This window comes from Mobula hypostoma, chromosome 15, assembly GCF_963921235.1.
Source record: "Mobula hypostoma chromosome 15, sMobHyp1.1, whole genome shotgun sequence".
In the NCBI taxonomy this organism is placed as follows: Eukaryota; Metazoa; Chordata; class Chondrichthyes; order Myliobatiformes; family Myliobatidae; genus Mobula; species Mobula hypostoma.
The window spans coordinates 10,558,463-10,582,602 of NC_086111.1; the positions used below are offsets into that span (position 1 = coordinate 10,558,463).

At 40.0% G+C, this 24,140-nt stretch overlaps 1 protein-coding gene across 1 annotated transcript in view; it reads right to left on the bottom strand.

Annotated features, from left to right (window-relative positions):
- wdr82 (WD repeat domain 82) overlaps positions 1-23,882 on the bottom strand; it is a 55,739-nt gene extending 31,857 nt beyond the window's left edge. The window contains exons 1-2 of the mRNA XM_063067708.1: positions 23,541-23,882; positions 14,048-14,145 (exon numbers count right to left, since the gene is read on the bottom strand). Coding sequence (XP_062923778.1) covers positions 14,048-14,145; positions 23,541-23,701 — 259 coding nt within the window. The 5' untranslated portion in view covers positions 23,702-23,882. The remainder of the gene's footprint in view (positions 1-14,047; positions 14,146-23,540) is intronic.
- Between the last annotated feature and the right edge of the window lie 258 nt (positions 23,883-24,140).

Genomic DNA, 24,140 nt, shown 5'->3' on the forward strand with positions numbered 1-24,140 from the left:
CAGGAGATGTGAAAAGGATGTTCCCCATGGTGGGAGAGTCTAGGACAAGAGGGCACAGCCTCAAGATAGGGGGTGTCCATTCAAAACAGAGATGCGGAGAAATTTCTTTATCCAAAGGGTGGTGAATTTGTGGAATTTGTTGCCACGTGCAGTTGTGGCGGCCAGGTCGTTGGGTATATTTAAGGCAGAGATTGATAGGTTCTTGATTGGACATGGCATCAAAGTTTATGGGGAGAAGGCCAGAAAAATGGGGTTGAGGAGGAGAGAAAAAAAGGATCAGCCATGGTTGAATGGCGGAGCAGTCAATGGACCAAATGGCCTAACTCTGCTCCTATGTCTTATAGTGGAATCAGAAGAGAGATCTTGTTTTGAGACAAGACACAGCAAGGGGAAAAGATGCACTCAGAGGGCTAATGTGACTTAAGCAACACACATCAAAGTTGCTGGTGGGGGACGTCACGTGACGACGTGGGATTGAGACGTGTAAATCTAGCTCTCCCGTAAAAAATCAGCAAGGTACTGTTTAAACAAAGCAAAGTTAATAAATACATTCCGAAAACTACTTATAAACTTCTCAAGACTACTTTAAGATATGCCTCGTAAACCGCAACAGAAGAAGTCTGTTGTTGCGAAGTCGCCGCCAGATGGGAAGAAAAAAGGGCCTACTGCAGCGATGGAGCCTCGGATTCAGGTCGGATCTCCTTCGGAGGAGACGCATTTTATCTCCGGCGTAGAACAACAGGGAGCAATGGCGGCAGTAGCAGTCTCTAGGAAGAAGATGCCGGAAATGCGTATGCGCAAAGAAGTACACATGCGCAAATCAACACAACTCAAACTACAAGAACTGACGGCCACTGCAAGTGAAAGTGACTCAGAATCAGAATTGGATTCTGCAGCGAATGCAGATGAAGAAGAGGAAGAAGAACTGGAAGAGACTGGAAGTAAAGGAGGTGGAGACATGAGAGGCTTTATTGCAAGTAACAATTGAATTAAGAAAATTAAGAACAGAGATTAAAGACATGAAGATGTGCTGTGATAAAGCTATGAAAAGACAGGACAAAATGGATAAGGAACTTCAGAAGATGGAAAGAACAATGGAGCATATTAACGATAGAGTGGGAAAAACAGAAAATGATATGCTTGTCTGCAACATGGAAAGAAATCGACTCTTGCAGAAAGTGGACGTGTTGGAAAATTTTAGTAGACGAAATAATATTAAAATCGTTGGTCTTAAAGAAGGTATAGAGGGAGATAATCCAATAGAATTTTTTAAAAGATGCATCCCGGAAACTTTGCAAATGAAAGAGGAACATTGCTCAATTGAAATTGAGCGGGCACATAGAGCTCTAAGACCAAAACCACAAGATGACCAATATCCACGATCAATTTTAATAAAATTCTTAAGATTTCAAGACAAAGAAAGGATTTACAGGCGGCTGCCCAAGCTGCCAAAAATAGAAAAGGGCCATTGATGATAGAAGGGAGGAAAATATTTTTCTACCCTGACATAAGTTATGAGCTTTTGAAGAGAAGGAAGAAATTTAATCCAGTGAAAAAAGTCCTATGGGATCACGGTTATCAATTTATATTGTGTTATCCTGCAACCTTGAAGGCCTTTTTTGGCTGGTGGAGAAAAAAGATATTTTGACAATTACCGGAAAGCGGAGGAGTTTGTGCGAGATTCTTTGAATATTCACCAGATACAAGAACAAACCCAGGGGAGCGAGATGGATTGAAGATGAAGACTGGGTCAAGGAATAGACCTGTTGGATTTTTAAAGGTGAATGAATATATAAATATATTATTAATTATATGAGGGAGGGGAAGAAAGGTTAAAATTTCATGTGTGCAAGCGTGGCAATAGCCACGACCTGCAAAATGGAGGGGGGTAGTGTTGTGCATCTTTTCATTCACAACATTAGTAGGGGGCTATTTTGTTATTTCTCTTTTTGTATCATATCTATCTTTTATTTCTTTCTTTTTGCCTGGATGATTGGGAGGGAAACACATAGCAAGATGGTGAAGTTCAAAGAGATTCCCCAAGGAACTATGAGAGTTGAGAAGCTAAGTAACGTTTTAGATTGGAGTAACTTTGTTAAGAATAATGACCAATTTATTGAATTTTTTGAGTTTTAATGTTAATGGGTTTAATGGTCAGGTGAAAAGAAAAAGAATCTCAACACATATTAAGAAAATGAAGGTAGATTTAGCCTTCTTACAGGAAACGCATTTAACAGAAACAGAACATCAGAAATTAAAGAGAGATTGGGTGGGTAGTGTTGTTGCAGTTTCATTTAATTCAAAAGCGAGGGGAGTAGCAATTTTGATTAATAAAACGTTACCAATTAGAATTCAAAACGTAATAACAGATTCTGCGGGGAGATATGTGATTGTACACTGTCAACTTTTTTCTAAATTATGGAGTTTCATGAATATTTAAGGACCAAATGAAACTGATGCAAAATTCATACAAGAAGCCTTTTTGAATTTGGCTGATGCACATGAAAAAATATTAATAGGAGGAGATTTTAATTTTTGCCTAAACCCAGTCTTAGATAGATCAACTAAGGCTGTCACAAAATCAAAGGTAGTAAAACTAACTTTATCATTGATGAAAGTTTAAATTTGATTGATATACGGAGAAGAATTAATCCTAAAGAAAGAGACTATTTGTTCTATTCTAATAGACACAAAACGTATTCAAGGATAGATCTTTTCCTATTATCAATGCATATTCAACACAGAGTGAAAAATATGGTTTATAAACCAAGAATATTGTCAGATCATTCTCCTCTATTAATGACAATAATGACTGATAAGGAAGAAGTGGCTTATAGATGGAGATTTAATTCAATATTATTAAAACGTCAAGATTTTTGTGATTTTATGAAGAAGCAGATCCAATTTTTTTTTGATACAAACTCTCATTCAGTGGATGATAAATTTATACTATGGGATATGATGAAAGCATATTTGAGGGGTCAGATAATAAGTTACACGGCTAAAATTAAGAAAGAATATACGGCAGAACTGGATCAATTGGAAAAAGAGATTACAAAATTAGAAAAAGAATCTCAAAGACATATCACAGAAGAAAAATGAAGGCAACTTGTCAATAAGTTACAATATAATACGCTTCAGACATACAGAATGGAATAAGCAATCATAAGAACTAAGCAAAGGTATTATGAGTTAGGTGAGAGAGCACATAAAATTCTTGCTTGGCAGTTGAAAACAGAACAAGCTTCCAAAACGATAAATGCAATTAGAACAAGTGCAAATAAAATTACTTATAAACCTTTAGAAATTAATGAAACCTTCTGAAGTTTCTATTCTGAATTATATCAATCAGAATCACAAAATGATGTTAATGAGATAGAAAGGTTTTTAACACAAGTAACTCTTCCAAAATTGAATTCGGAAGAACAGAAGGGATTAGATATGCCTTTTACATTAAAAGAGGTTGAAGAAGCTTTAGGATCACTCCAAAGTAATAAATCTCCAGGAGAAGATGGTTTTCCACCTGAATTTTATAAAAAGTTTAAAGATTTATTATTTCCTCCCTTTATGGAGTTAATACGTCAAGCAGAAAAAATACATAAACTCCCAGAATCTTTTAACAGCAATTGTAATAGTATTGCCAAAAAAAGACAGAGATCCTTTAAAACCAGCATCATACAGGCCTATTTCTTTGTTGAACACGGATTATAAAATAATAGCAAAAATTTTATTGAATAGATTATCTAAATATTTACCAAAATTAATACATATGGATCAAACAGGATTTATTAAAAATAGACAATTGGCAGATAATGTAACTCGGCTACTGAGTATAATTCATTTGGCACAAAAAAGGGAGGAGATGAGTATAGTAGTAGCCTTGGATGCAGAAAAAGCATTTGATAGATTGGAATGGGATTTTTTATTTAAAGTATTAGAAAAATATGGGTTAGGAACATCTTTTATAAACTGGATTAAAACTTTAAATACTAACCCTAATGCTAAAGTAGTGACAAATACTCGAATTTCAACACCATTCCAGTTAAAAAGGTCAACTAGACAAGGTTGTCCATTATCACCTGCTTTATTTGTACTGGTGATAGAGCCATTAGCAGAACTAATTAGAATTGATCCAGATATTATGGGTTTTAGAGTTAATCAGGAGGAATATAAAATTAATCTTTTTGCTGATGATGTTTTGATTTACTTAACAAATCCACAGCATTCGTTACATAAATTATCTTCTAGATTGGATGAATATGGAAAGTATCAGGGTATAAAATAAATAAGTGAAATTTTACCTCTTACTAAAGGAGACTAAAGGCAATGTCGATTAGCAACCCAATTTAGATGGCCGGTAAATGGCATAAAGTATTTAGGTATAAGACTTGATAATGATGTACGGAATTTATATAAATTTAATTATTTACCACTATTGAAAAAAAATTCAAGAAGATCTTGACAAATGGATGATATTACCAATAACATTAGTGGGTAGAGTCAATGCTGTTTCCTAGATTACAGCATTTGTTTCAAACATTACCAATACAACTGCCACAGAAATTTTTTCAAGAGTTAAACAAATGTGAGAAAATTTCTTTGGAAAGGTAAGATGTCAAGAATATCATTGGAAAAATTGACATGTAAATTTGAATTAGGAGGGTTACAACTTCCAAACTTTTAAGAATTATTATAAAGCAAATCAACTTAGATTTATTGCACCTTTCTTTGATGATCAAAAACCAGGATGGATTAGAATAGAATTAGATAAGAGAAAATATACCTGAAGATTTTATATATAAATGGAAATCTAAATGGATACGGGAAAAGAAAGAATCTCCTATATTAAAACATTTGATTGATCTATGGAATAAATGTTGATAATGAAATAAAGAAATCTTTATTAGCAAGGAGACCTTTGTTCCAAAACAGACTTATTCCTTTTACAATGGATAATCAACTTTTATATAGTTGGTACCAAAAAGGGATAGATCTATAGGAGACTGTTATGAACGAGGTATATTGATGTCATTTGAACAACTAAAGAATAAATATAAAATATCAAATAACACTTTCTTTTGTTACCTTCAATTAAGGGCTTATTTAAAAGGCAAACTGGGTCAAGCAATGTTTTGGCCAAAACCTAATAAAATTGAAATTTTAATTCAAAAAGGAAAAATTTTAAAATTTATTTCTTGTATGTATAATTTGATTCAAAAACAGACAATTAAACAAGGAATCTACAAGTCAAAACAAAAATGGGAAACAGATCTGAATATTAATATTGATGAAACAAATTGGTCAAGACTGTGTCTTGACAGTATGACAAATACAATAAACGTTTGACTTAGATTAGTACAATATAATTTTTACACCAATTATATATTACACCAAAAAAAATAAATAGATTAAATTCAAATTTATCTGATCAATGCTTTCGGTGTAATCAAGAAATTGGTACTTTCTTACATTCTACTTGGTCTTGTTCTAAAATTCAACCTTTTTGGATAAATTTAAGAGTCTTATTGGAACAAATTAGTGGAACTCAATTTCCACATAACCCTGTATTATTTCTATTAGGTGATATTGAAGGGATAAAACCAAAACTTAAATTGAATAAATATCAGAAAGAATTCATAAAAATTGCATTGCAGTAGCTAAGAAGGCTATAGTAGTTACTTGGAAATCTGATTCGTATTTACGTATGAATCGTTGGAACAATGAAATGGCTAGTTCTATTCCACTCGAAAAAATTACTTATAATTTAAGAGATAAATATGAAACATTTTTGATATTTGGCACCCTTATTTACAAAAGATAGGATGGCATATTTAGTTGCTCCGATGATAAAGATCTTGGTCCCTTGGGGAAAGTAATAAATAAATATATTAAATTTATTTTGAATCCCATGGAGCATGTGGAAACCTTCCAATATCCAGGCAGTTCTTTTTTTCCCTTCTTTCTTTCTTTCCTTTTTAAGTAGGAGTATATAATCGGGGGGGAAGGGGGAGGGTAGACATTATCTTTTCATGTATTCACTTTGAAAACTCAATTAAAAATTACACTAATAAAAAAAAAGTTGCTGGTGAACGCAGCAGGCCAGGCAGCATCTCTAGGAAGAGGTACAGTCGACGTTTTGGGCCGAGACCCTTTGTCAGGACCTTTGATGTGTGTTGCTTGAATTTCCAGCATCTGCAGAATTCCTCGTGTTAATGTGACTTAAACTTTGTTTAGAAACATTTCTTCATATTGAATTTAAATTAAGAATTTGTGTTTATAACCTGTATCCATAATGGGCTGACATAGTCATAAAGGATCTTGAAAGGAGAATAAAACTACGAATTGGAAAATCTTACTCATAGAACAATTTGTATATTCAAAGATTACACATTCCAAAGTGAAAAGTTTGATAAATGTACAATAACAAAATGTTACATCACTTGCATATTTCATACCAAGATTGATTCACTGAGCAGAGTTCTCAAGTTACCCTGAATCAGAAACAAAACTGCTGTGTAGGTTCAATACTCCTTTACAAATCATACCATAAATTGGACCAAACTTAAATAATTGATTCTCAATTAAAATTAAAGGAAATGACACTTTGTATTGACGTTACTTTGATAGAAACCTGATGCTGGCTCAATGAACACATTGTATGCTGTTTGTATATGTACGAGGAATATAGTAAAATATTGACACCCACTGCATCCTCCAAATCTTGGCACCAGGTACCTATCAATGTACATCACAAAGTTGTATACTATTCTTATGGGGTGGAGATACATCTTTACTAAAGGAGATGTAAAGCACTCCTCCCCTCCATTAACCTGCAGATCACCCCTGAACAAGGTGTAGCCCACCACCACTCGGGTTCACATAAAGCCCTGAGAATAGCTGGTGCCTATCACAAGTTGTGGTTATGCAGCCATCAGACAAGCCCTGAAGAGTATTGAAAATGGCTGGGGTCATCTGTGTTGTAAAGACACTGGCAATGTCTGCAAGTGGAGGCAATGGCAAACCACTTCTGTAGAAAATCTGCCAAGACAATCTTGGTCATGGATAGACCATGATCGCCCAGTCATATGACACGGCACATAACGATAATGATGATGGCTGTTTGTATTCTTCAGATAATCAATGGAATCACAAATACAAGAAAATTCTACTCCAACCTTCCTAATAAAAAGAATTAACATCTACATTAATAATTATTCTTGCAACAGATCTGAGATTAATTATTTTTCAGATTATATTTCATTTGCTATTTTTTGCTTAAACGTTCAATGAGCAGGAATTCTTTATTTGCTGGTATATTTGGTGACATTTTCAAGCATCCATGAGGTGCAGCAATAAGTCTTCAAACATCTGGGCATCATGCACTGCTATTGCATTTATCTTTATCACTGAAGCTACACAAGCAAGACCAAAGACAAAACTAAAAATGAACTACTGTTTTTGATCAAAGCTTTGAAACAAATAATTCTTATGACCACTGTTAATGTCAACATTGTAATGCTTCTGAATATCCAGGATACATCAATGCTATAAATAGTAGAAAATCAGTGTACTGAAGATGTATCTTATTTATCAAAAGTAAAAGTAAATAACATTTTACCTCAAACATTTATGCAGGACTGGTGATTTAAGTGTCAACATCCCAAAACGCTTTCATTTCATTTTCCTTATATGGCTTAGTAGCCACCAAGGACTAATGCTTAACATTTCATTAAACACACTTAAAGTAGAGAAGATATATCAATGAGGCAAAAGGTCATTACGGATCAAGTGTAATTATAACTGAAACAGAGATAAAATAAAGTTACAGAAAAGTAAAAATGAGTACAGTGGATCTGGTTAATTGGGTCATTGGTTAATGAAGGAAGCTGCTTATTTGGGAAAATTCTTAAAGAACAAAAACTAATTGAGAAAATAGCGAAGATTCACTGTTTCTTTGTCACACAAGACTGTTGCTGAACAGTTTCTAACCAGTGTTAGTCACGTACACATTGTATGGCTGTTAGATGATACACTGTCAGTTTTTAAATAGCATCAGTTGCATGTTTGTGTTCAAAAAAGTGATTTTTGTCACGATGGCTGGCAAGAAATAAGCAAGACAATTCAAAACTGTTTTGCTCACTGCGGTTTCAAGCATTCAGGCTTGTAAATGCCAGAAACAGCCAGAAGTGATAATGAAACAATTTCCCTACTTCAAGAAGTTGGAAACAACAAGAATTTGAAGATATCAACAATCATCTTGAATGTTACTACGAAAAGGATGACTTGGAGGATACAATTGTCAAAAGCTCTGTTTGAAGGCAGTCCATTATCTGTACTAGGTGTCTACACTGATTTTGGTCGTTTACAGTGGATAAATTCCTCCATTGATAACTATTTGGGAACTAATACAGTTTTACAGTACTGAGTGTGACGAGAATACACATAGATTAAGATGTTAGCTGTCCTGTGCTGGCACCAGTGGGAGCAGCAGTTGGTTTGCCACCTGTCTTCAGGAGAGAGAGAGATAAGGAAAACAATGGAGCAGCATTTGGAGATGTTAATGAAGGGACGGGAGAGAGTAACAGAAGGAGAGCTGTCAAGATCGGCTCCCCCTTTGAACCCTGAACTGTTTGAAGTGATGGACAGGCGATACCCCAGCAGGGGGATAAAAAGGGACAGGTTCGCTAAGGCAAGACACACACGACACCCCGAGGTAACGAGACCCTGGAAGCGGTGCGTCTCTCACAAGTCGGTGGGAAGTTTGGGACGGCTGGTCGCGGGACGAGCCATAGACGCACAGGGTGGAAAGGCACGATCGGCGGGAACCTGGTGTGTGTCCACCCTTGCCTGGGTGCCAGGTTCACCGCAGTGAAACGATCATATCTGGAAACGGAGGGGTCATGGTCGGTGACCTCAGATGACATCACAAAGGACTTGCCCGAAAGCTGACTGCGAAGGTCTGTGTGGAAGCCGTTTGAATATTCATTCGTTTTGCTCTCTCTCTCCTTCCCCCCACTGTCCATCGCCACGGCAGCGATTACTGCGAACTGAACTGAACTAAATTGAACTGAACTTTGCATCACTTTGAAACTGGTCATTTACCCCTAGACAACGATAGAGCTTGATTGATCCTGTTATCTTAATTCTGTGTACATGTATGTTTATCATTGCTGAACTGTTGCATTCATTATCCTTTTGATTAGAGTACTGCGTTGCTTGCTTCTTTAATAAAACTTTCTTAGTTCTAGTAATTCAGACTCCAACTGAGTGATCCATTTCTGCTGGTTTGGCAACCCAGTTACAGGGTATGTAACATAAGTGGGGTTCTCGTCCGCGATTTTGAACGCTAAATTTGGGACGGAGTAAATTGATTGGGTCAAAATTCCCGAAAGAAAGAAAAGACAAACAGCAGAAATGGAAGCTGAGGAATTTATAAAGGTGCCGACCTTGGAAGTATTAGAGGATGCCAGGAAAACGGAAGTGGTAGCTGTGGCCAAACGGTTGAATCTTGCTAAGGGGAAATCGACAATGAGGAGAGAGGAGGTACACAGAGCTATCGTAGAGCACTATGTATCTAAAGGTGTGTTTCCCCAAGGCGAGCTGGAGGTGGTGTCTATTGAAAAACCTGCTGGAGACGCGGTACAGGTGCAGCTTGAAAAACTGAGACTCGAGCACGAGTTCTGGGTACAGCAGTTAGAACACGAAGAGAAGTAGTTAGAAAGGTGGGAGAAAGAGAGAGAGTTAGAAAGGCGGGAGAAAGAGAGAGAGTTAGAAAGGCGGGAGAAAGAGAGAGTTAGAAAGGCGGGAGAAAGAGAGAGAGTTAGAAAGGCGGGAGAAAGAGAGAGTTAGAAAGGCGGGAGAAAGAGAGAGTAAGAAAGGCGGGAGAAAGAGAGAGAGTTAGAAAGGCGGGAGAAAGAGAGAGTTAGAAAGGCGGGAGAAAGAGAGAGAGTTAGAAAGGCGGGAGAAAGAGAGTTAGAAAGGCGAGAGAAAGAGAGATAGAAAGGCGGGAGAAAGAGAGACAGAAAGGCAGGAGAAAGAGAGACAGTTAGAAAGGCAGGAGAAAGAGAGACAGTTAGAAAGGCAGGAGAAAGAGAGACAGTTAGAAAGGTGAGAGAGAGAGAGAGAGAGAGACAGTTGGAGCGAGAGGAGAAACAGAGGGAAAGGGAATTCGAGCTGGAGAAGTTAAAGATAAGGGCAGAGCAGGGGCCCGTGCCGAACCAAGGTGGAGGGTTCCAGGCGACCCAGGAGGTTAGGCTGGTTCCCCCATTTGACGATACCGACGTGGATCGGTACTTTCTCCATTTCGAAAAAGTTGCTACAAGTCAGGACTGGCCGAGGGATAAGTGGGCTGTTTTGCTTCAGAGTGTACTGAAAGGGAAAGCCCAACAAGCTTACTCAGCTTTGTCCGCGGAAGATGCCCAGAGGTATGAGGTGGCGAAAGAGGCCATCCTCAGGATTTATCAGTCGGTCCCGGAGGCATATCGGCAGAGGTTCTGGAATGCGAGGAAGCACGTATTTAGAGTTTTCCCGTGAGATGCAGACATTTTGTGAGCGTTGGTGCGCCTCGAAGGGGGTAGAGGGGAATTATGACAGACTGCTACAGCTGATCCTGATTGAGCAGTTTAAAGGTTGTGTCCCTGAGGGTATGAGACCCTACCTAGATGAGAAGGAGGCAGCCACGTTAGCTGCAACTGCTAAGTTAGCAGATGAGTATGCGTTGACGCATAAAATGAAGTTTGCCCCGAGTAAAGGCTACCAGAAGGGTAGTCAGGACGGCGGGGAGAGTCCGCCAGAAAAGTCAGAAAGTAAGCCGGGGACTAGTGAGAAGGACAAGGTAGACCGGGAGCAGTCTGGTAGGAAGTCTCCTGGGGTCGTCTGTTATAATTGCAGGAAAGTCGGACACTTTGCGTATAGGTGCTTTGCCCCAAAGGAGACGGGAAAAGGAAAAAAGGCGATTTTGACTGGCTGTATCGAGCTGGTAAATGAACCGCTAGGAGAGGACAGGTCTGCCAAAGTTCAGGAAGGGCGCGAGAAGTTTATCTCGGCCGGATTGGTGTCAGTGAAGGAGGGGTTAAAACCAGTTCCAGTGCGGATCTGGAGAGACACAGGAGCGTGTCAGTCACTGATACTGAAGAGTGTATTAGAGTTTAGCTCAGAGGCCCAGACTGGGGAGGTCAAGGTCAAAGGTATTGGGGAAGGGACAGAGGCAGTCCCTTTGCACCAGATACACTTACAAAGCAACCTGGTCTCTGGTCTAGTCACAATCGGGGTGAGGTCCGAATTACCGATGAAAGGCGTGGAAGTCTTGCTCGGTAATGACCTCGCCGGGGGAATCGTGTTCCCAGCAGTGAGATTGACAGGTCAGCCTGCCAGCATTGAGGCCCCGCCCATGGACTCACAGGTTCATCACGGGACTGCGGTAGTAAATTTAGCTGAGACGTTTCTGCCAGCCTTGTACGAGAAGGGGGTAGAAAGTGAAAAGAAGGAGTGTAGTGAAACAAGAGGTAGTGAGGGAGCTGAGACAGACTTAGCATTCGCCAGGAAAGAATTTGTGCAGGCGCAGGAGCGAGATAAGGGGCTGATGGTTTTGGCAGAGACAGCTCTCTCTGACACAGAATTAACAAGGGAACTAGTAGGCTATTGTGTGGAGGAGGAAGTGCTAAGGAAGAAAGGGAAACCAAGTACCGTACCCGCAGATGAGGAATGGGGGGTAGTGCAAAAGAGTTATGGGGATGAGATTTTTAACCTGGCCCACAAGGTACCCCCCCGGTGGACATTTTGCAGTGCTGGAGGAAACAGTTGGTGGAATCATGAAAGAGGTTTACCGGCTGCACCGGAGGAAGGATGTTATTGATTATGGCCGACGCGAACTGAGACGGTCACAGGCTTTTGATATGCTAACAAACCTAGTCGGTGTTAGCGCGGAAATCAATGAAGCTAGGGGCCCCCTGATAAGAGAAAAAAAACATTTTGAAAAGATGAGTATGGTATCGACCAGATGGGAGAAGGCTATTGTTTTGGCCAGCGCTGCTGATAAGGTCTCTTCCTTAATCCCCGAACAAAGCGACTCTTTAGGAGAAGTAATTAAACGACTCACACACGTGTGCTTGATTGTCCTGAGGCGATGCAAAGAACTGGGACGTTGGGTGGTGTCTGTTACGCTAGGCCAGCCTAGCAAGCAACAGCCCTATAGAATGAGTAATTCGGTGACGAAAGGGCTGACGAACACAGAGGTGTGTATTGGTGATGTAATACGGCTGTCTGAAGCCAGCTTGATAGTGAACCTTGAAAAAAATGAGTTTGGCCACACGAAGGTCACTTACCTGGGAATTGTGGTGACACAGGGGCAGCTGGCAGCGATGCAAGCTAAAGTGCGGGCTATCTCTGACATCCCAACCCCGACAGACAAGAGGGCCCCCAGAAGGCTCTTGGAGATGGTGGGGTACTGTAGGAAGTTTTGCAATAACTCTGCGGTTACTACCCCTCCCCCTCCTACTAAGCCCTTGCGAGAGAAAACTAAGTCGGAATGGGATGACCCTTGTTATTGTGGTCCGGGACGAAACCCAATGAGAGGTTACATTGATCGCAATTCATCAGTGTTTTTGGCCACTATGAAGTTTGCTAAGTTGGAGCCTGGTCTAAGGGATTATTAATAACACATATAAAAGGAACAGAAAATGTGATGGCTGACTGTCTGTCAGGTGTTGACAACTTCAAATTCGCTGTGTTAGCCAAATAGCTGATAAAGATGTGTACTTGTGTGTATCAAATAATGTACTCATGTTTGTAATTTTTACCCCGGTAAAAATCCTTAAAGGGGGAGAAGTGTGACGAGAATACACATAGATTAAGATGTTAGCTGTCCTGTGCTGGCACCAGTGGGATCAGCAGTTGGTCTGCCACCTGTCTTCAGGAGAGAAAGAGATAAGGAAAACAATGGAGCAGCATTTGGAGATGTTAATGAAGGGACGGGAGAGTTTAACGGAAGGAGAGCTGTCTGGAGCAGCTCCCCCTCTGAACCCTGAACTGTTTGAAGTGATGGACAGGCGATACCCCAGCAGGGGGATAAAAAGGGACAGGTTCGCTAAGGCAAGACACACACGACACCCCGAGGTAACGAGATCCTGGAAGCGGTGCTTCTCTCACAAGTCGGTGGGAAGTTTGGGACGGCTGGTCGCGGGACGAGCCATAGATGCACAGGGTGGAAAGGCACGATCGGCGGGAACCTGGTGTGTGTCCACCCTTGCCTGGGTGCCAGGTTCACCGCAGAGAAACGATCGTATCTGGAAACGGAGGGGTCACGGTCGGTGACCTCAGATGACATCACAAAGGACTCGCCCGAAAGCTGACTGCGAAGGTCTGTGTGGAAGCCGTTTGAATATTCATTCGTTTTGCTCTCTCTCTCCTTCCCCCCACTGTCCATCACCACGGCAGCGATTACTGCGAACTGAACTGAACTAAATTGAACTGAACTTTGCGTCACTTTGAAACTGGTCAACGATAGAGCTTGATTGATCCTGTTATCTTAATTCTGTGTACATGTATGTTTATCATTGCTGAACTGTTGCATTCATTATCCTTTTGATTAGAGTACTGTGTTGCTTGTTTCTTTAATAAAACTTTCTTAGTTCTAGTAATCCAGACTCCAACTGAGTGATCCATTTCTGCTGGTTTGGCAAGCTTGTATTGATTAGTGTTCTAATTTGTTCTGCATTTCATTTAAATACATAATTTGTTACTCAGTTAAACAGTAGTTTGTCGTTTTTATCTTTTTAACTATTTCCATGAAACCAGCTAACTGGGACAAAATGTACTGGTCCCGATGTGTCCCAATTACCTGCAATTATCTGACGTATTTTGTACTGCTGGAAGTAAATAAGTTATTTAAATCATTGATTTAACATGCCATTCTAAATTGTTAATTAGATACAATGCCTGGATTTATAACATGAAAACTTTACATTGTAACATTTTACAAGGTGCATAGAAAAACCAGTCCTGAAGAATGTCAAGGAAATATAGCTTTATACAAAAGCAGCCAACTTACCATCAATTTTGTTAGAGCTGTAAACTACAGTATTTGCTGCATGTGTGTATCTGATCAGGTCAACTCCGTACTTCTTACTGTACAATGTCCTCTTCGGCCTGATAGAAAATAATTTGATTTGCATCAATTGACATTAGCAGAACTTCGACATAAATAATTGGTTTTATTTTGAAATATTTGTGAATAGCTACTTAGGACATAAATGAAACAAACAAGTTCACAGCACCAGCAACTCAGGTTTAATTCCACCGCTGTCTGTAAGGAGTTTCTATGTTCCCGGTCGTCCTGTGGGTTTCCTTTGGGTACTCCGGTTTCCTCTCACATTCCAAAGAGATACGGGATAACAGGTTAATTGGTCACATAAGTGTAATTGGGCAGCATGGGCTTGACATAGTTATATCTCTAAAATTAATAGAATTAACTATTTTGAATGCACAATTAGCAACTTAAAAACGCTAATGGATCCTCCATGGCATTGATTACAATAAATTATTTTAAAAAGGAGCAACTTAAGATTTGACAATAACTGTGTTGGTCTTTGTCAGTCGTTGACACAAATGACACTATATTTCGATGTACATGTGACAAATAAAGCTAATCTCTTTTTACTACTCTAGTTGTTTTCTATAACTATCTCTATTAGAATTAAAAATTCATGCAAATTGCCACAAGGAAACTTTCCTCATAGGTGTCCAACAACTGAGCAACACTAACACTTCATAAAAACACAAGCTGTTGTCAGATCAGTAGTGGCTATAGGTTACATCAGAGAAGACAGTGTAACAGCGCAAGCACAAAAAAAAAATCAGATCAGTCATTCCCAATTTCCACATTTAACTATAGATTTTCTAAGACTGCAGTCAGCTTTAGTGCAATACTAGACAACGGGGTGACCTGCTTGGGCACCCTTTGAGAGAAGGGTAGTGCAGTCCGATGTAACCTGAATGTACATTAAATTTTCCTGAATGCTTTGCTTTGGAAACTGAAGTAGAAAACCTCAGTTTATTAAAGAAGAACGACATGTAGCAAAGCAAATAAAACTCCGCTTTGTTTAATGAAGGACACTTTTGATGGCATCATTTCTGGTTTATCTGCAACCCTTGTGCCTCTCGTTGTCAATCTGGAGACGTGCAGTCCTTTCATCCTCCGTCTCTTCATCTCTTCTGCTGTTTGTTCTTTGTCTCTGATCCTGGAGACGTGCATTTCTCAGCTCCTTTGTCTCTTCCTCTCTCCTCCTCCTGTGCCTGTTTTTGTCATTCTGGAGATGTGCAGCTCCTTCATCCCCCTTTTTCATCTCTTCTGCTGTTTGTTGTTTGTCTCTGAGACGTGCATGCCTCTCTTCTTCTGTCTCTTCTTCCCTCATCTTTTTTTGTCCTGACTCTGATCCTGGAGTCGTGCGGCCCTGGCCTCATCCGATTCTTGTTCTCTCCCTCTCCTTGCCGCTTCCCGATGACATTTGGCGCCATCTCTTGATCATAATGTCCCCCTTCCCTTTCCACGTGGCATAATTAGGCTGACCATTTTTTCTACCCTAATGCTGGATAGAAGATACAAAGCAGTAACACCAAAGGATGCTGATTATTCTTGATGATGTGGTTGGCGCCCTCCTAAATGGACGTGATATAGTCATCGCTGTCCTTTGACTGCAGCAAAGGGTTTTGTGGGTGTCTCGAAGTATGTCATTACAATAAGATGTAATTATCTCTTATAATTGGGTCTCAGTTTGATCTGTCCCAATCCTGCACATACCGATGGTGATTAGCAGAATGTGACCCCTTGAAATAGAGCTGCCCTGTTCTTTTGCTCTGGTAGGCATCGCTGCTGAGTCTGGCCATGCGCATGCATCGGGCTGTCGTGTCCCGATTTCCATTATGGCGGATCGGCTCTCGGATGAAAGCGAGCCTGCTTATTTTGGCAAATGAGCAATGTGTTGCCCTTAAGGCATTTATTTGATTTTGTTGGGTCTACGCTTTAAATGATTTCTTTGTAACTATTTTCTAGTTAAAGTTAAAGGTTGATAATTAAGTTACAATATAACAAAGGTAAATTCATTGTCTACAGTATATCACGGTGACGATGATGACGTCACCTCCAGTTTCACCGTGTCTTATGTGTAACCTCCGGTTCGGAGAAGGTGTAAAGGCGGGTGCCATGCATGTAGCACGATCATGAAGAGCTCCGCATCTACCCACAAAGAAACATTATAGAATCAACGCTGTAAGTTCCTATGAAAGTATTAAGTAAAAATATTAATGCGGTTTCTGTTAAGGAAGCGGTGGTTTGGGTGGCACGTGTCGGCTTTTCAATTCCAAACGCGGGGTGGGCTCAGGCCCGGCGGCGGTTTGATGGGACCCCCCCGCCGCTCCCTACTCAGGGCGCTGGAGACACTTGCTAAAAGAAGAGAGCGCGCATGGTCTCCAGGATGAAACAGACATTGTATATGTTTCTATTTTCTTTAATCAACAGTTTTCACCATACAATGTTAATGTGGAATAGTGAACAGTAAATGGTTAACCTTACTACGACTCAGTCTTCATTGGCTCCGGTTTAACTTGGTGTTTAGTCAGAGTTTCAACACACTGCACAAGAACACTACAAGTAATTTTATTACGAATACTTAACCCTGAACTTTGCCTGCATTCTGTAAGTTCACACATTTTAATTTGATTTAGCCAAAAAAGTGCCGAGGTAATGCACCGTTTGCGCTAATTGGAGGTCACAAGCTGACAAACAAGAGCATGAGAGTCTTAGTAGTATATAGATACACTAATGACAATTCATTACAAATGCAAAACCAAGATCAACATTTTGACCTTCCTACACCTATAACATCTCTTCAAAATTTGGTTTTTCCCTGTCTCAATATCTAAACTCCAGAAAAGTTCCCAATTTGTCACAAGTTTCTCTGGATTGGACAGATAGTCAATTTTGTTTTCCCTTGATTACAGCATGTAAAACAAGTGGGGATGGATTTAAGGATGGTAGGCAAGTTAAAATGAGATCTTAAGGGTGATTTTTTTAAAAAAAAGTGGTTCAGAACATACTGACAGAAAGCATGGTGGAATCAGATGCAAGTTCTATTCAAAAAGTTCAAAGGAACATCTAAACAAGCCTGATGCATTTTGGAAACAAGTCCTGTGGACTGAAAATAGAACTTTTTGTCCGCAATGAGCAAAGGTGTGTTTGGTGAAAAAAGGGTGCAGAATTTCATGAAAAGAACACCTCTCCAACTGTTAAGCACGGGGGTGGATTGATCACGCTTTGGGCTTGTGCTGCAGCCAGTGGCACAGGGAACATTTACTGGTAGAGGGAAGAATAAATTCAATTAAATACCAGCAAATTCTGGAAGCAAACATCACACTGTCTATAAAAAAGTCGAAGATGAAAAGAGGATGGCTTCTACAACAGAATAACGATCCTAAATACACCCCCAAAATCCACAATGGACTACCTCAAGAGGTGCAAGCTGAAGGTTTTGCCATGGCCCTCACAGCCCCCCGACCTAAACATCATCGAGACTTTGTGGATAGACCTCAAAAGAGCAGTGCATACAAGACGGCCCAAGAATCTCACAGAACTAGAAGCCTTTTGCAAGGAAGAATGGGTGAAAATCCCCCAAACAAGAATTGAAAGACTCTAGCTGGCTACAAAAAGCATTTACAAGCTGTGATACTTGTCAAAGGGGGTGTTACTAAGTACTGCCATGCAGGGTGCCCAAACTCTTGCTTCGGGCCCTTTTCCCTTTTTGTTATTTTGAAATTGTACAAGATGGAAATAAAAGTTTTATTGCTTAAAATATTAAAGAAATGTGTCATCTTTAACGTTATGCCTTTTGGAAATCAGTTCATCTTTAACTTGCTTAGCTATTCACAGTAACAGAAATTTTGACTGGGGTGCCCAAACTTTTGCATGCCGCTGTAAACCTCAACTACAATCTTTGCAACATGGAACCCAAGGTTCCTGTACTTTCCTGCAACAGCAGCTAGTGAGAGGAAGAGAAAGACGGAACAAACGCAGGCAGATAGCACAGAAGACCCGCATATCCTCTGCTTTAGCTTCCGTTAATTTCAACCTTGCTCAACGTCTCAATCAGAGAAAAGCAATGGAACCTATCACAGGCTCACACCCCTATCCCACATTCCAGGCCACACACTCCTCTCCCAATCTCACCGACCCTGGAGACAGCAAAGTGCCAGAACATTCAACCAACCCAAAAGCACACCAGCAAAATGTAAATACCTTTAAAATATCAAAGGATTCAAAGGTTCATTTAATGTCAGAGAAATGTATACAATATACATCCTGAAAGGCTTTCTCTTTGCAACCATCTACGAAGAGGAGTGCCCTAAAGAATGAACGACAGTTAAATGTTAGAACACCTAAGATCCCCCCCCCATGCGCAAGCGGCAGCGAGCAACGATCCCCCCTCCCCACTGGCAAAAAATAAAGCGCACCCACTACCAGCATTCAAGCATGAGCTAAGCGATAGCAAAGACACAGACTTGCAGTTACCCCAAAGACTACATTGCAATTGCAGTTACTGAGGGAATACTCGTTAGTTTCTTTTCCTCCGCTTAGTAATATGCTTAAATTCAGCAGGTAACCACATCTGATCTGAGGTCATAGACAGAAGAGAACGGAGTGCCAGCTGGGCGATGCCGGAGGGCACTGTTCGACTGCTGGCAGGCGGGCAAGGTGGACCGACCCAGGGCGCGCCAACTCCCCCGCCGTTGGCAGGTGCAGGGCGGCTGCAGCTCACACAAATGATATTAATAAATGCAGGAAAACAAGCAGGAATCACCTGTCTGTGCTTACAAGAGTGCGCCAACACGTGAACAGATCTAGTGCAACCAAAACAATGCATACGGTGGCCTGGAAAATTTTAAATTATAGTTGCGCAGGAAACTTGAAATCAGTGCGGACTATCGAAGGAACCGGATTATAGGTAGTCAGATTAGTGAATGTTGACCTGTAGTAGAATCATATTTGTAAGTTGTTAAAGAAGTAATTTAATGAACTGTCTGCAGGAAATTGTGGATCGCTAACGCTATCTTGAGATCTTCAGATGCTGTACAAATTTCATTCTCCAACTAACTTGGCTTCCACCTCATCTCAAATTTCTCTTTGCCTTTCTTTTCTCTCCTACCTTTGTGCACTCATTTAGAAGTTAGATTAGTGGAAAAGATTTTGCATATTGCTCAAAGCAGGACAAGTCATCCACCTTATTGAAAAATTGCTCGGCTCAAAACTACCACCAGGCCAAAAAGAAGATTCTGGTTAATTGGGCCATTGGTAAATCGGGGCAGCTGCTTATTTGGGACAACTCTTAAAGAACAAAAACTAATTGAGAAGATAGCAGATATTCCATTTGTTTATTTGGGACAGGAGACTGCTGCCAGACAGTTTCTAAATGGTGTCAGTCGTGTCCACTTGCGTGACTGTTAAGACACTACACCATGCTTACAGCAAGCCCTTTTTTTAAAATAGCATCAATTGCGTGTGTTCATGTTCAAAAAGCAGTGATTTTTGTCACTGATAGCAGGTGAAAAATAAACAGTATAATAATTCCGAACTGCTTTGCTCACTGCCATTTCAGTCAGGCTTGGAATTTGTAGAAAATAAACAATTTCACTACTTCAACAAGAACTACAAAGCTATTGAAAGTCTTGATTATTACAATGAAAATGAGGATTTGGATGATGCAATCATCAACAACAGGTAGTCCGTTATCTGTAGTAGGTGTCTGCACTGATTTTGTTCATTTACTGTCCATCAAAAGAACAAGGCAGTATACACTGGATAAATTCCTCCATCGATAACTATTAGTAACTAGTACCGATTTATAGTACATTAGTAGTATTGTTATTGTTCCAATTTGTTCTGTGTTTTATTTAAATACATAATTTGTTACACATTTAAGCAGTAGTTTGTCATTTTTATACCTTTAACTTTCTATTGAACTTCAAGTAATTGCAGCTAAAGAAAGAGTGCAGCCAAGGCATTCTGGTTTGGCATCCAGTAAAGCATTTTTTTTTGCTGATATGCTAATCTACAAAATGGTCCCAAACTTGACAGCTAGGATGATGAGCAAAGAGGAAACATCAATTTGTGAGTTAGCATCAGTAATTTTGACAAAACTACCAATAAAAAATAATGAACCAGTTATCTTTTTTAATGTTTCCACAACCTCAGTTCTGGTCATCTCTAAGTGTATAGTTGTAAGAAAAAGTTTGTGAACCCTTTGCAATTACCTGGTTTTCTGCATCAATTACTCATAAAATGTGGTCTGATCTTCATCTAAGTCACAATAATCAACAAACACAATCTGCCTAAACTAATAGCACAAACAATTGTACTTTTTCACATCTGTATTGAACACATTATTTAATCATTCACAGGCCAGAAAAAGTCTGTATTTAATAACTGGTAGAACCTGCTTTAGCAGCAAAAACCTCCACCAAACGTCTCCTGTAGCAGCTGATCAGACTTGCACAATAGATAGGAGTTTTATATCATCCCTCCATACATAACTGTTTCAGTTCATTAATATTTCTGGGTTATCTTGCATGAATAGCCCTCTTCAGGTCATGCCACAGCATCTCAATCGGGTTAAGGTCTGGATTCTGACTGTGCCATTCCAAAACAAGAATTTTCCTCTTTTTAAACCATTCTGTTGCTGATCTACTCATGTTTCAGATCATTATCTAGTTGCATCATCCAACTTTTATTAAGCTTCAGGTGATGGACCGCGACCCTAACATCCTCATGTAAAATGACTTGATACAATTTTGAATTCATTGCTCCCTCAATGACTGCAAGCTGCCCAGGGCGTGAAGCAGAAAAGCAGCCCCAAGCCATTACGTTCCATGGGCAGTGCTCTTTTTCCACCAAACACAGTGGTGCGCATTACTGCCAAAGTTCAATTTTTGCTCATTTGTCTATAGAACTATGTGTTGTAGAACATCCAAGTAGTCTTTTGCAAACTTGAGACATGCAGCAATGTTTTTTTGGAGAACAGTGGTTTCCTCCATGGTGCCCTTCCATAAACACCATACATATTCAGTGTTTCTCTAGACTTTAGCAATGGTTAGAGATTTCTGCAGGTCTTTTGCTGTTAACCTTTGGGTTCTTCTTCACCACCTTCAGCAATGCACATGTTCTTTGTGTGACCTTTGAAGGACATCCACTCCTAGTGAGAATAGCAAAAGTACTGAGTTTCCTCCATTTGTAGATAATTTCTCTAATTGTAGACTCAGGTCTTTAGAAATGTTTTTATAGCCTTTTCCAGCTTCATGCATCTCTACAATTCTTCTAAGGTTGTTTTGATCAAGGCATGGTACACATAAACAAATCTTTCTTGAAAACTGCAGGCTGTCAGTAACTTGACTGTGTCTTTTTTTTTTAAAAATAGGGCAGGCCACCTCTACAACCCACACCTCCAATCTCAACTCATTGATTGAATCATCTGACTCCAAATAGTGTAGAAGGCATTACCCCAGAGATTCACATACTTTTCAGAATCTAGACTGGGATTGTGTACTCAGTATTTACAAGATGTACAATTGTCGGTGTGCTATTAGTTTAGACAGATTCTGTTTGTCTATTATTGTGACTTAGATGAAGATCAGACCATATTTTATAAGTAATTAATGCAAAAAAAACAAAGGGTTCACAAACTTTTTCTTGCAACTGTATGTGCTGAAAAGCTTCATGGAAGTAAATTTTCCCACCCAGTCCGTGTAACAAAGGCTGGAATATCTGCGGCAGTCATCACTAGTGAATGACCATGTAGAAGGGCGTTCTTCATACAAAAGTGTGAAGAAATAGGAGATTGAAAAAAATTGCACTAGTCAGTCACTATAGTCCAGTTACATGATATAAATATAAATATAAAAGACAGCAACACATTCATTCTCTGATAATTAACCCACTATGGCAAGCTCCAAGTACAAATCAGCATTTTCATTTAACCATCAAAAACTTTATCACCCAATATTAAACTGCACCAAATATTTTACCATCCAGAAAGCAAAGAATCTGGGTCACTGAAGAGATTTATCCTTTGAGCCAAATGTACTTACTATCTTGCTCCCACGGACTCTGAACAATCTTTGGTTGCACTGGTAAAAACAACATATGGAAATCACAGACTTCGTCACTGCAAAACAAAAAATTGTGGGACCCACCATCCCTGTACCACTCACACTCCCTTTCAATCTAATTATAAATATGACAGAACAAATAGCTGGAACTCAATGCACGAGAACAAAAAAATTGGTACATTAAATCAGTCATAACATTCATTCTCCTAAATTCCTGTCTGTTTAAGTGGTATATTTATTATGTGCATTGCTGCGACCAAAATGGCTATGCAAAATGCACTTTTTTATTAATACAATTACAATTCTTTCCAGTGACCCTAAAACTACAAGTAGCATTAATAGTTAGAGGTAACCAAGTGCAACTACATTCCCTCAACAGATATAATTAAAGTACAGGAATTAATATTTTAAGATTTACATTAAGGAATGAGCAGTAATCAGAACCTTGTACCAAAGCAAATAGAAAATAAAGTAAATATTAAGGAAATCAAACAATTGTTAAAGATGCACACAGTACAGACCTAGATACACTTCAAGTCACATCACAAAACTTGCCTATTAACTGTAACCTTTTCAGCCCCATAACCACTTTGGGCTCACAAGCATCCACACCTCCACCCAAACAAATGTACAGGTTTTTCTCCCTCTCTATCTCTACCGCGTTACCTTGTTCATAAGTTTCCAAACTATTTGCCTAAACGTTGCTTTCCCATATGGACTAAAGCCCAGTCCCAGAATCTTGCGTTCACTTGCCACTCTTAAGCAGCTCCTCCTCTGACTCGGCATGGATATATTTAGTGAGTCGTCTTGGGACTCACTTTGCAACGTTGAAAACGCCATATACATGCAAGTTCTTTTCCTCCCTATCATAATATATGCGCTGTAACTAATATCGCCAACTTTAATGCCTCAATTTACACAATTCCCCACTTAAATGAAGCACTGGAAAAACCAGGTACAGATTTTTAATGAAGAAATCCCAATAGCACTTCCAAGAATTTAAAGGTTAAAGATGAGATGCTATTACTGGTATTAAAACAATCTCCGGCTATATAATTCAATATTTCCCTACCCATTCCAAGGGTAGATATATTAACCTCAGGCAATCCCAGGGGATCAAAGCAAATTGACTTGCATTCTAGTTTAGTGAATATCACAATATAAGACCTGCAGACTTTATAAATATTATATGATATATGACAACTGATTTTCCAGCTGCTGCTACAGTCTGAGCCTGGGCTTGTCACCCCGCCTCCCTCGGGAAACTAGTCCGGCCTTTGTGAAAATCGAAGCCGAGATCCGCAGGCCTCGGAGGCAACGTGCTCCGCGATATCTGAACCCAGGTTGAGTGGAAGGAGAAAGGGGATATAAAAGACAGTCATTTCACTCACTTGCCCTCCTGGCAATCGTACAGGACGATGGAGTCGTCGTCGCTGCTGGAAATGAGCGTCTCGCCATTTGGGGAAAAGTCAAAGCAGTTGATCTTGTCTGTGTTCTCCCGGAACACCTTGGCCACTCGGAAACTACGCAGTACGTTATCCGTCAACTTCATCTCCTTCCCCTCCACCCGGACGCCGTGATGAAGAAAGAAGGGGAAGGGGAAGGGAAGCAATCACAGGCTCAGCACCGCCGCGGATAGAAAAGCTTCCTTGCTCTAAAATGAAGCAGAGCGCACCAACGGCAGCGAGTAAAATGGCGGCGCCGAGCAGGCCCGCCTCAAACCACCGCTACCGCCTCCCGCGCGGGGCATTGTGGGAATTGGCGGGAACCCGCCGTGGCCCAAAACGCCACGGCGCTGTTTGACAGGGTGAGGGCGGAATGGTAGCAGTACAGGAGGTACCCATTATGAGAGCAGTCTAGATGCTCTCATTTACCATCCTTCATATCAGCATTTTTGGTATTGGTTTATCATTGTCACGCCCACCAAGGTACAGTGAAAAACAGTTTTGTAAACTGGTTTGTGATTGTTACATAGATACAGTGGAAAACAG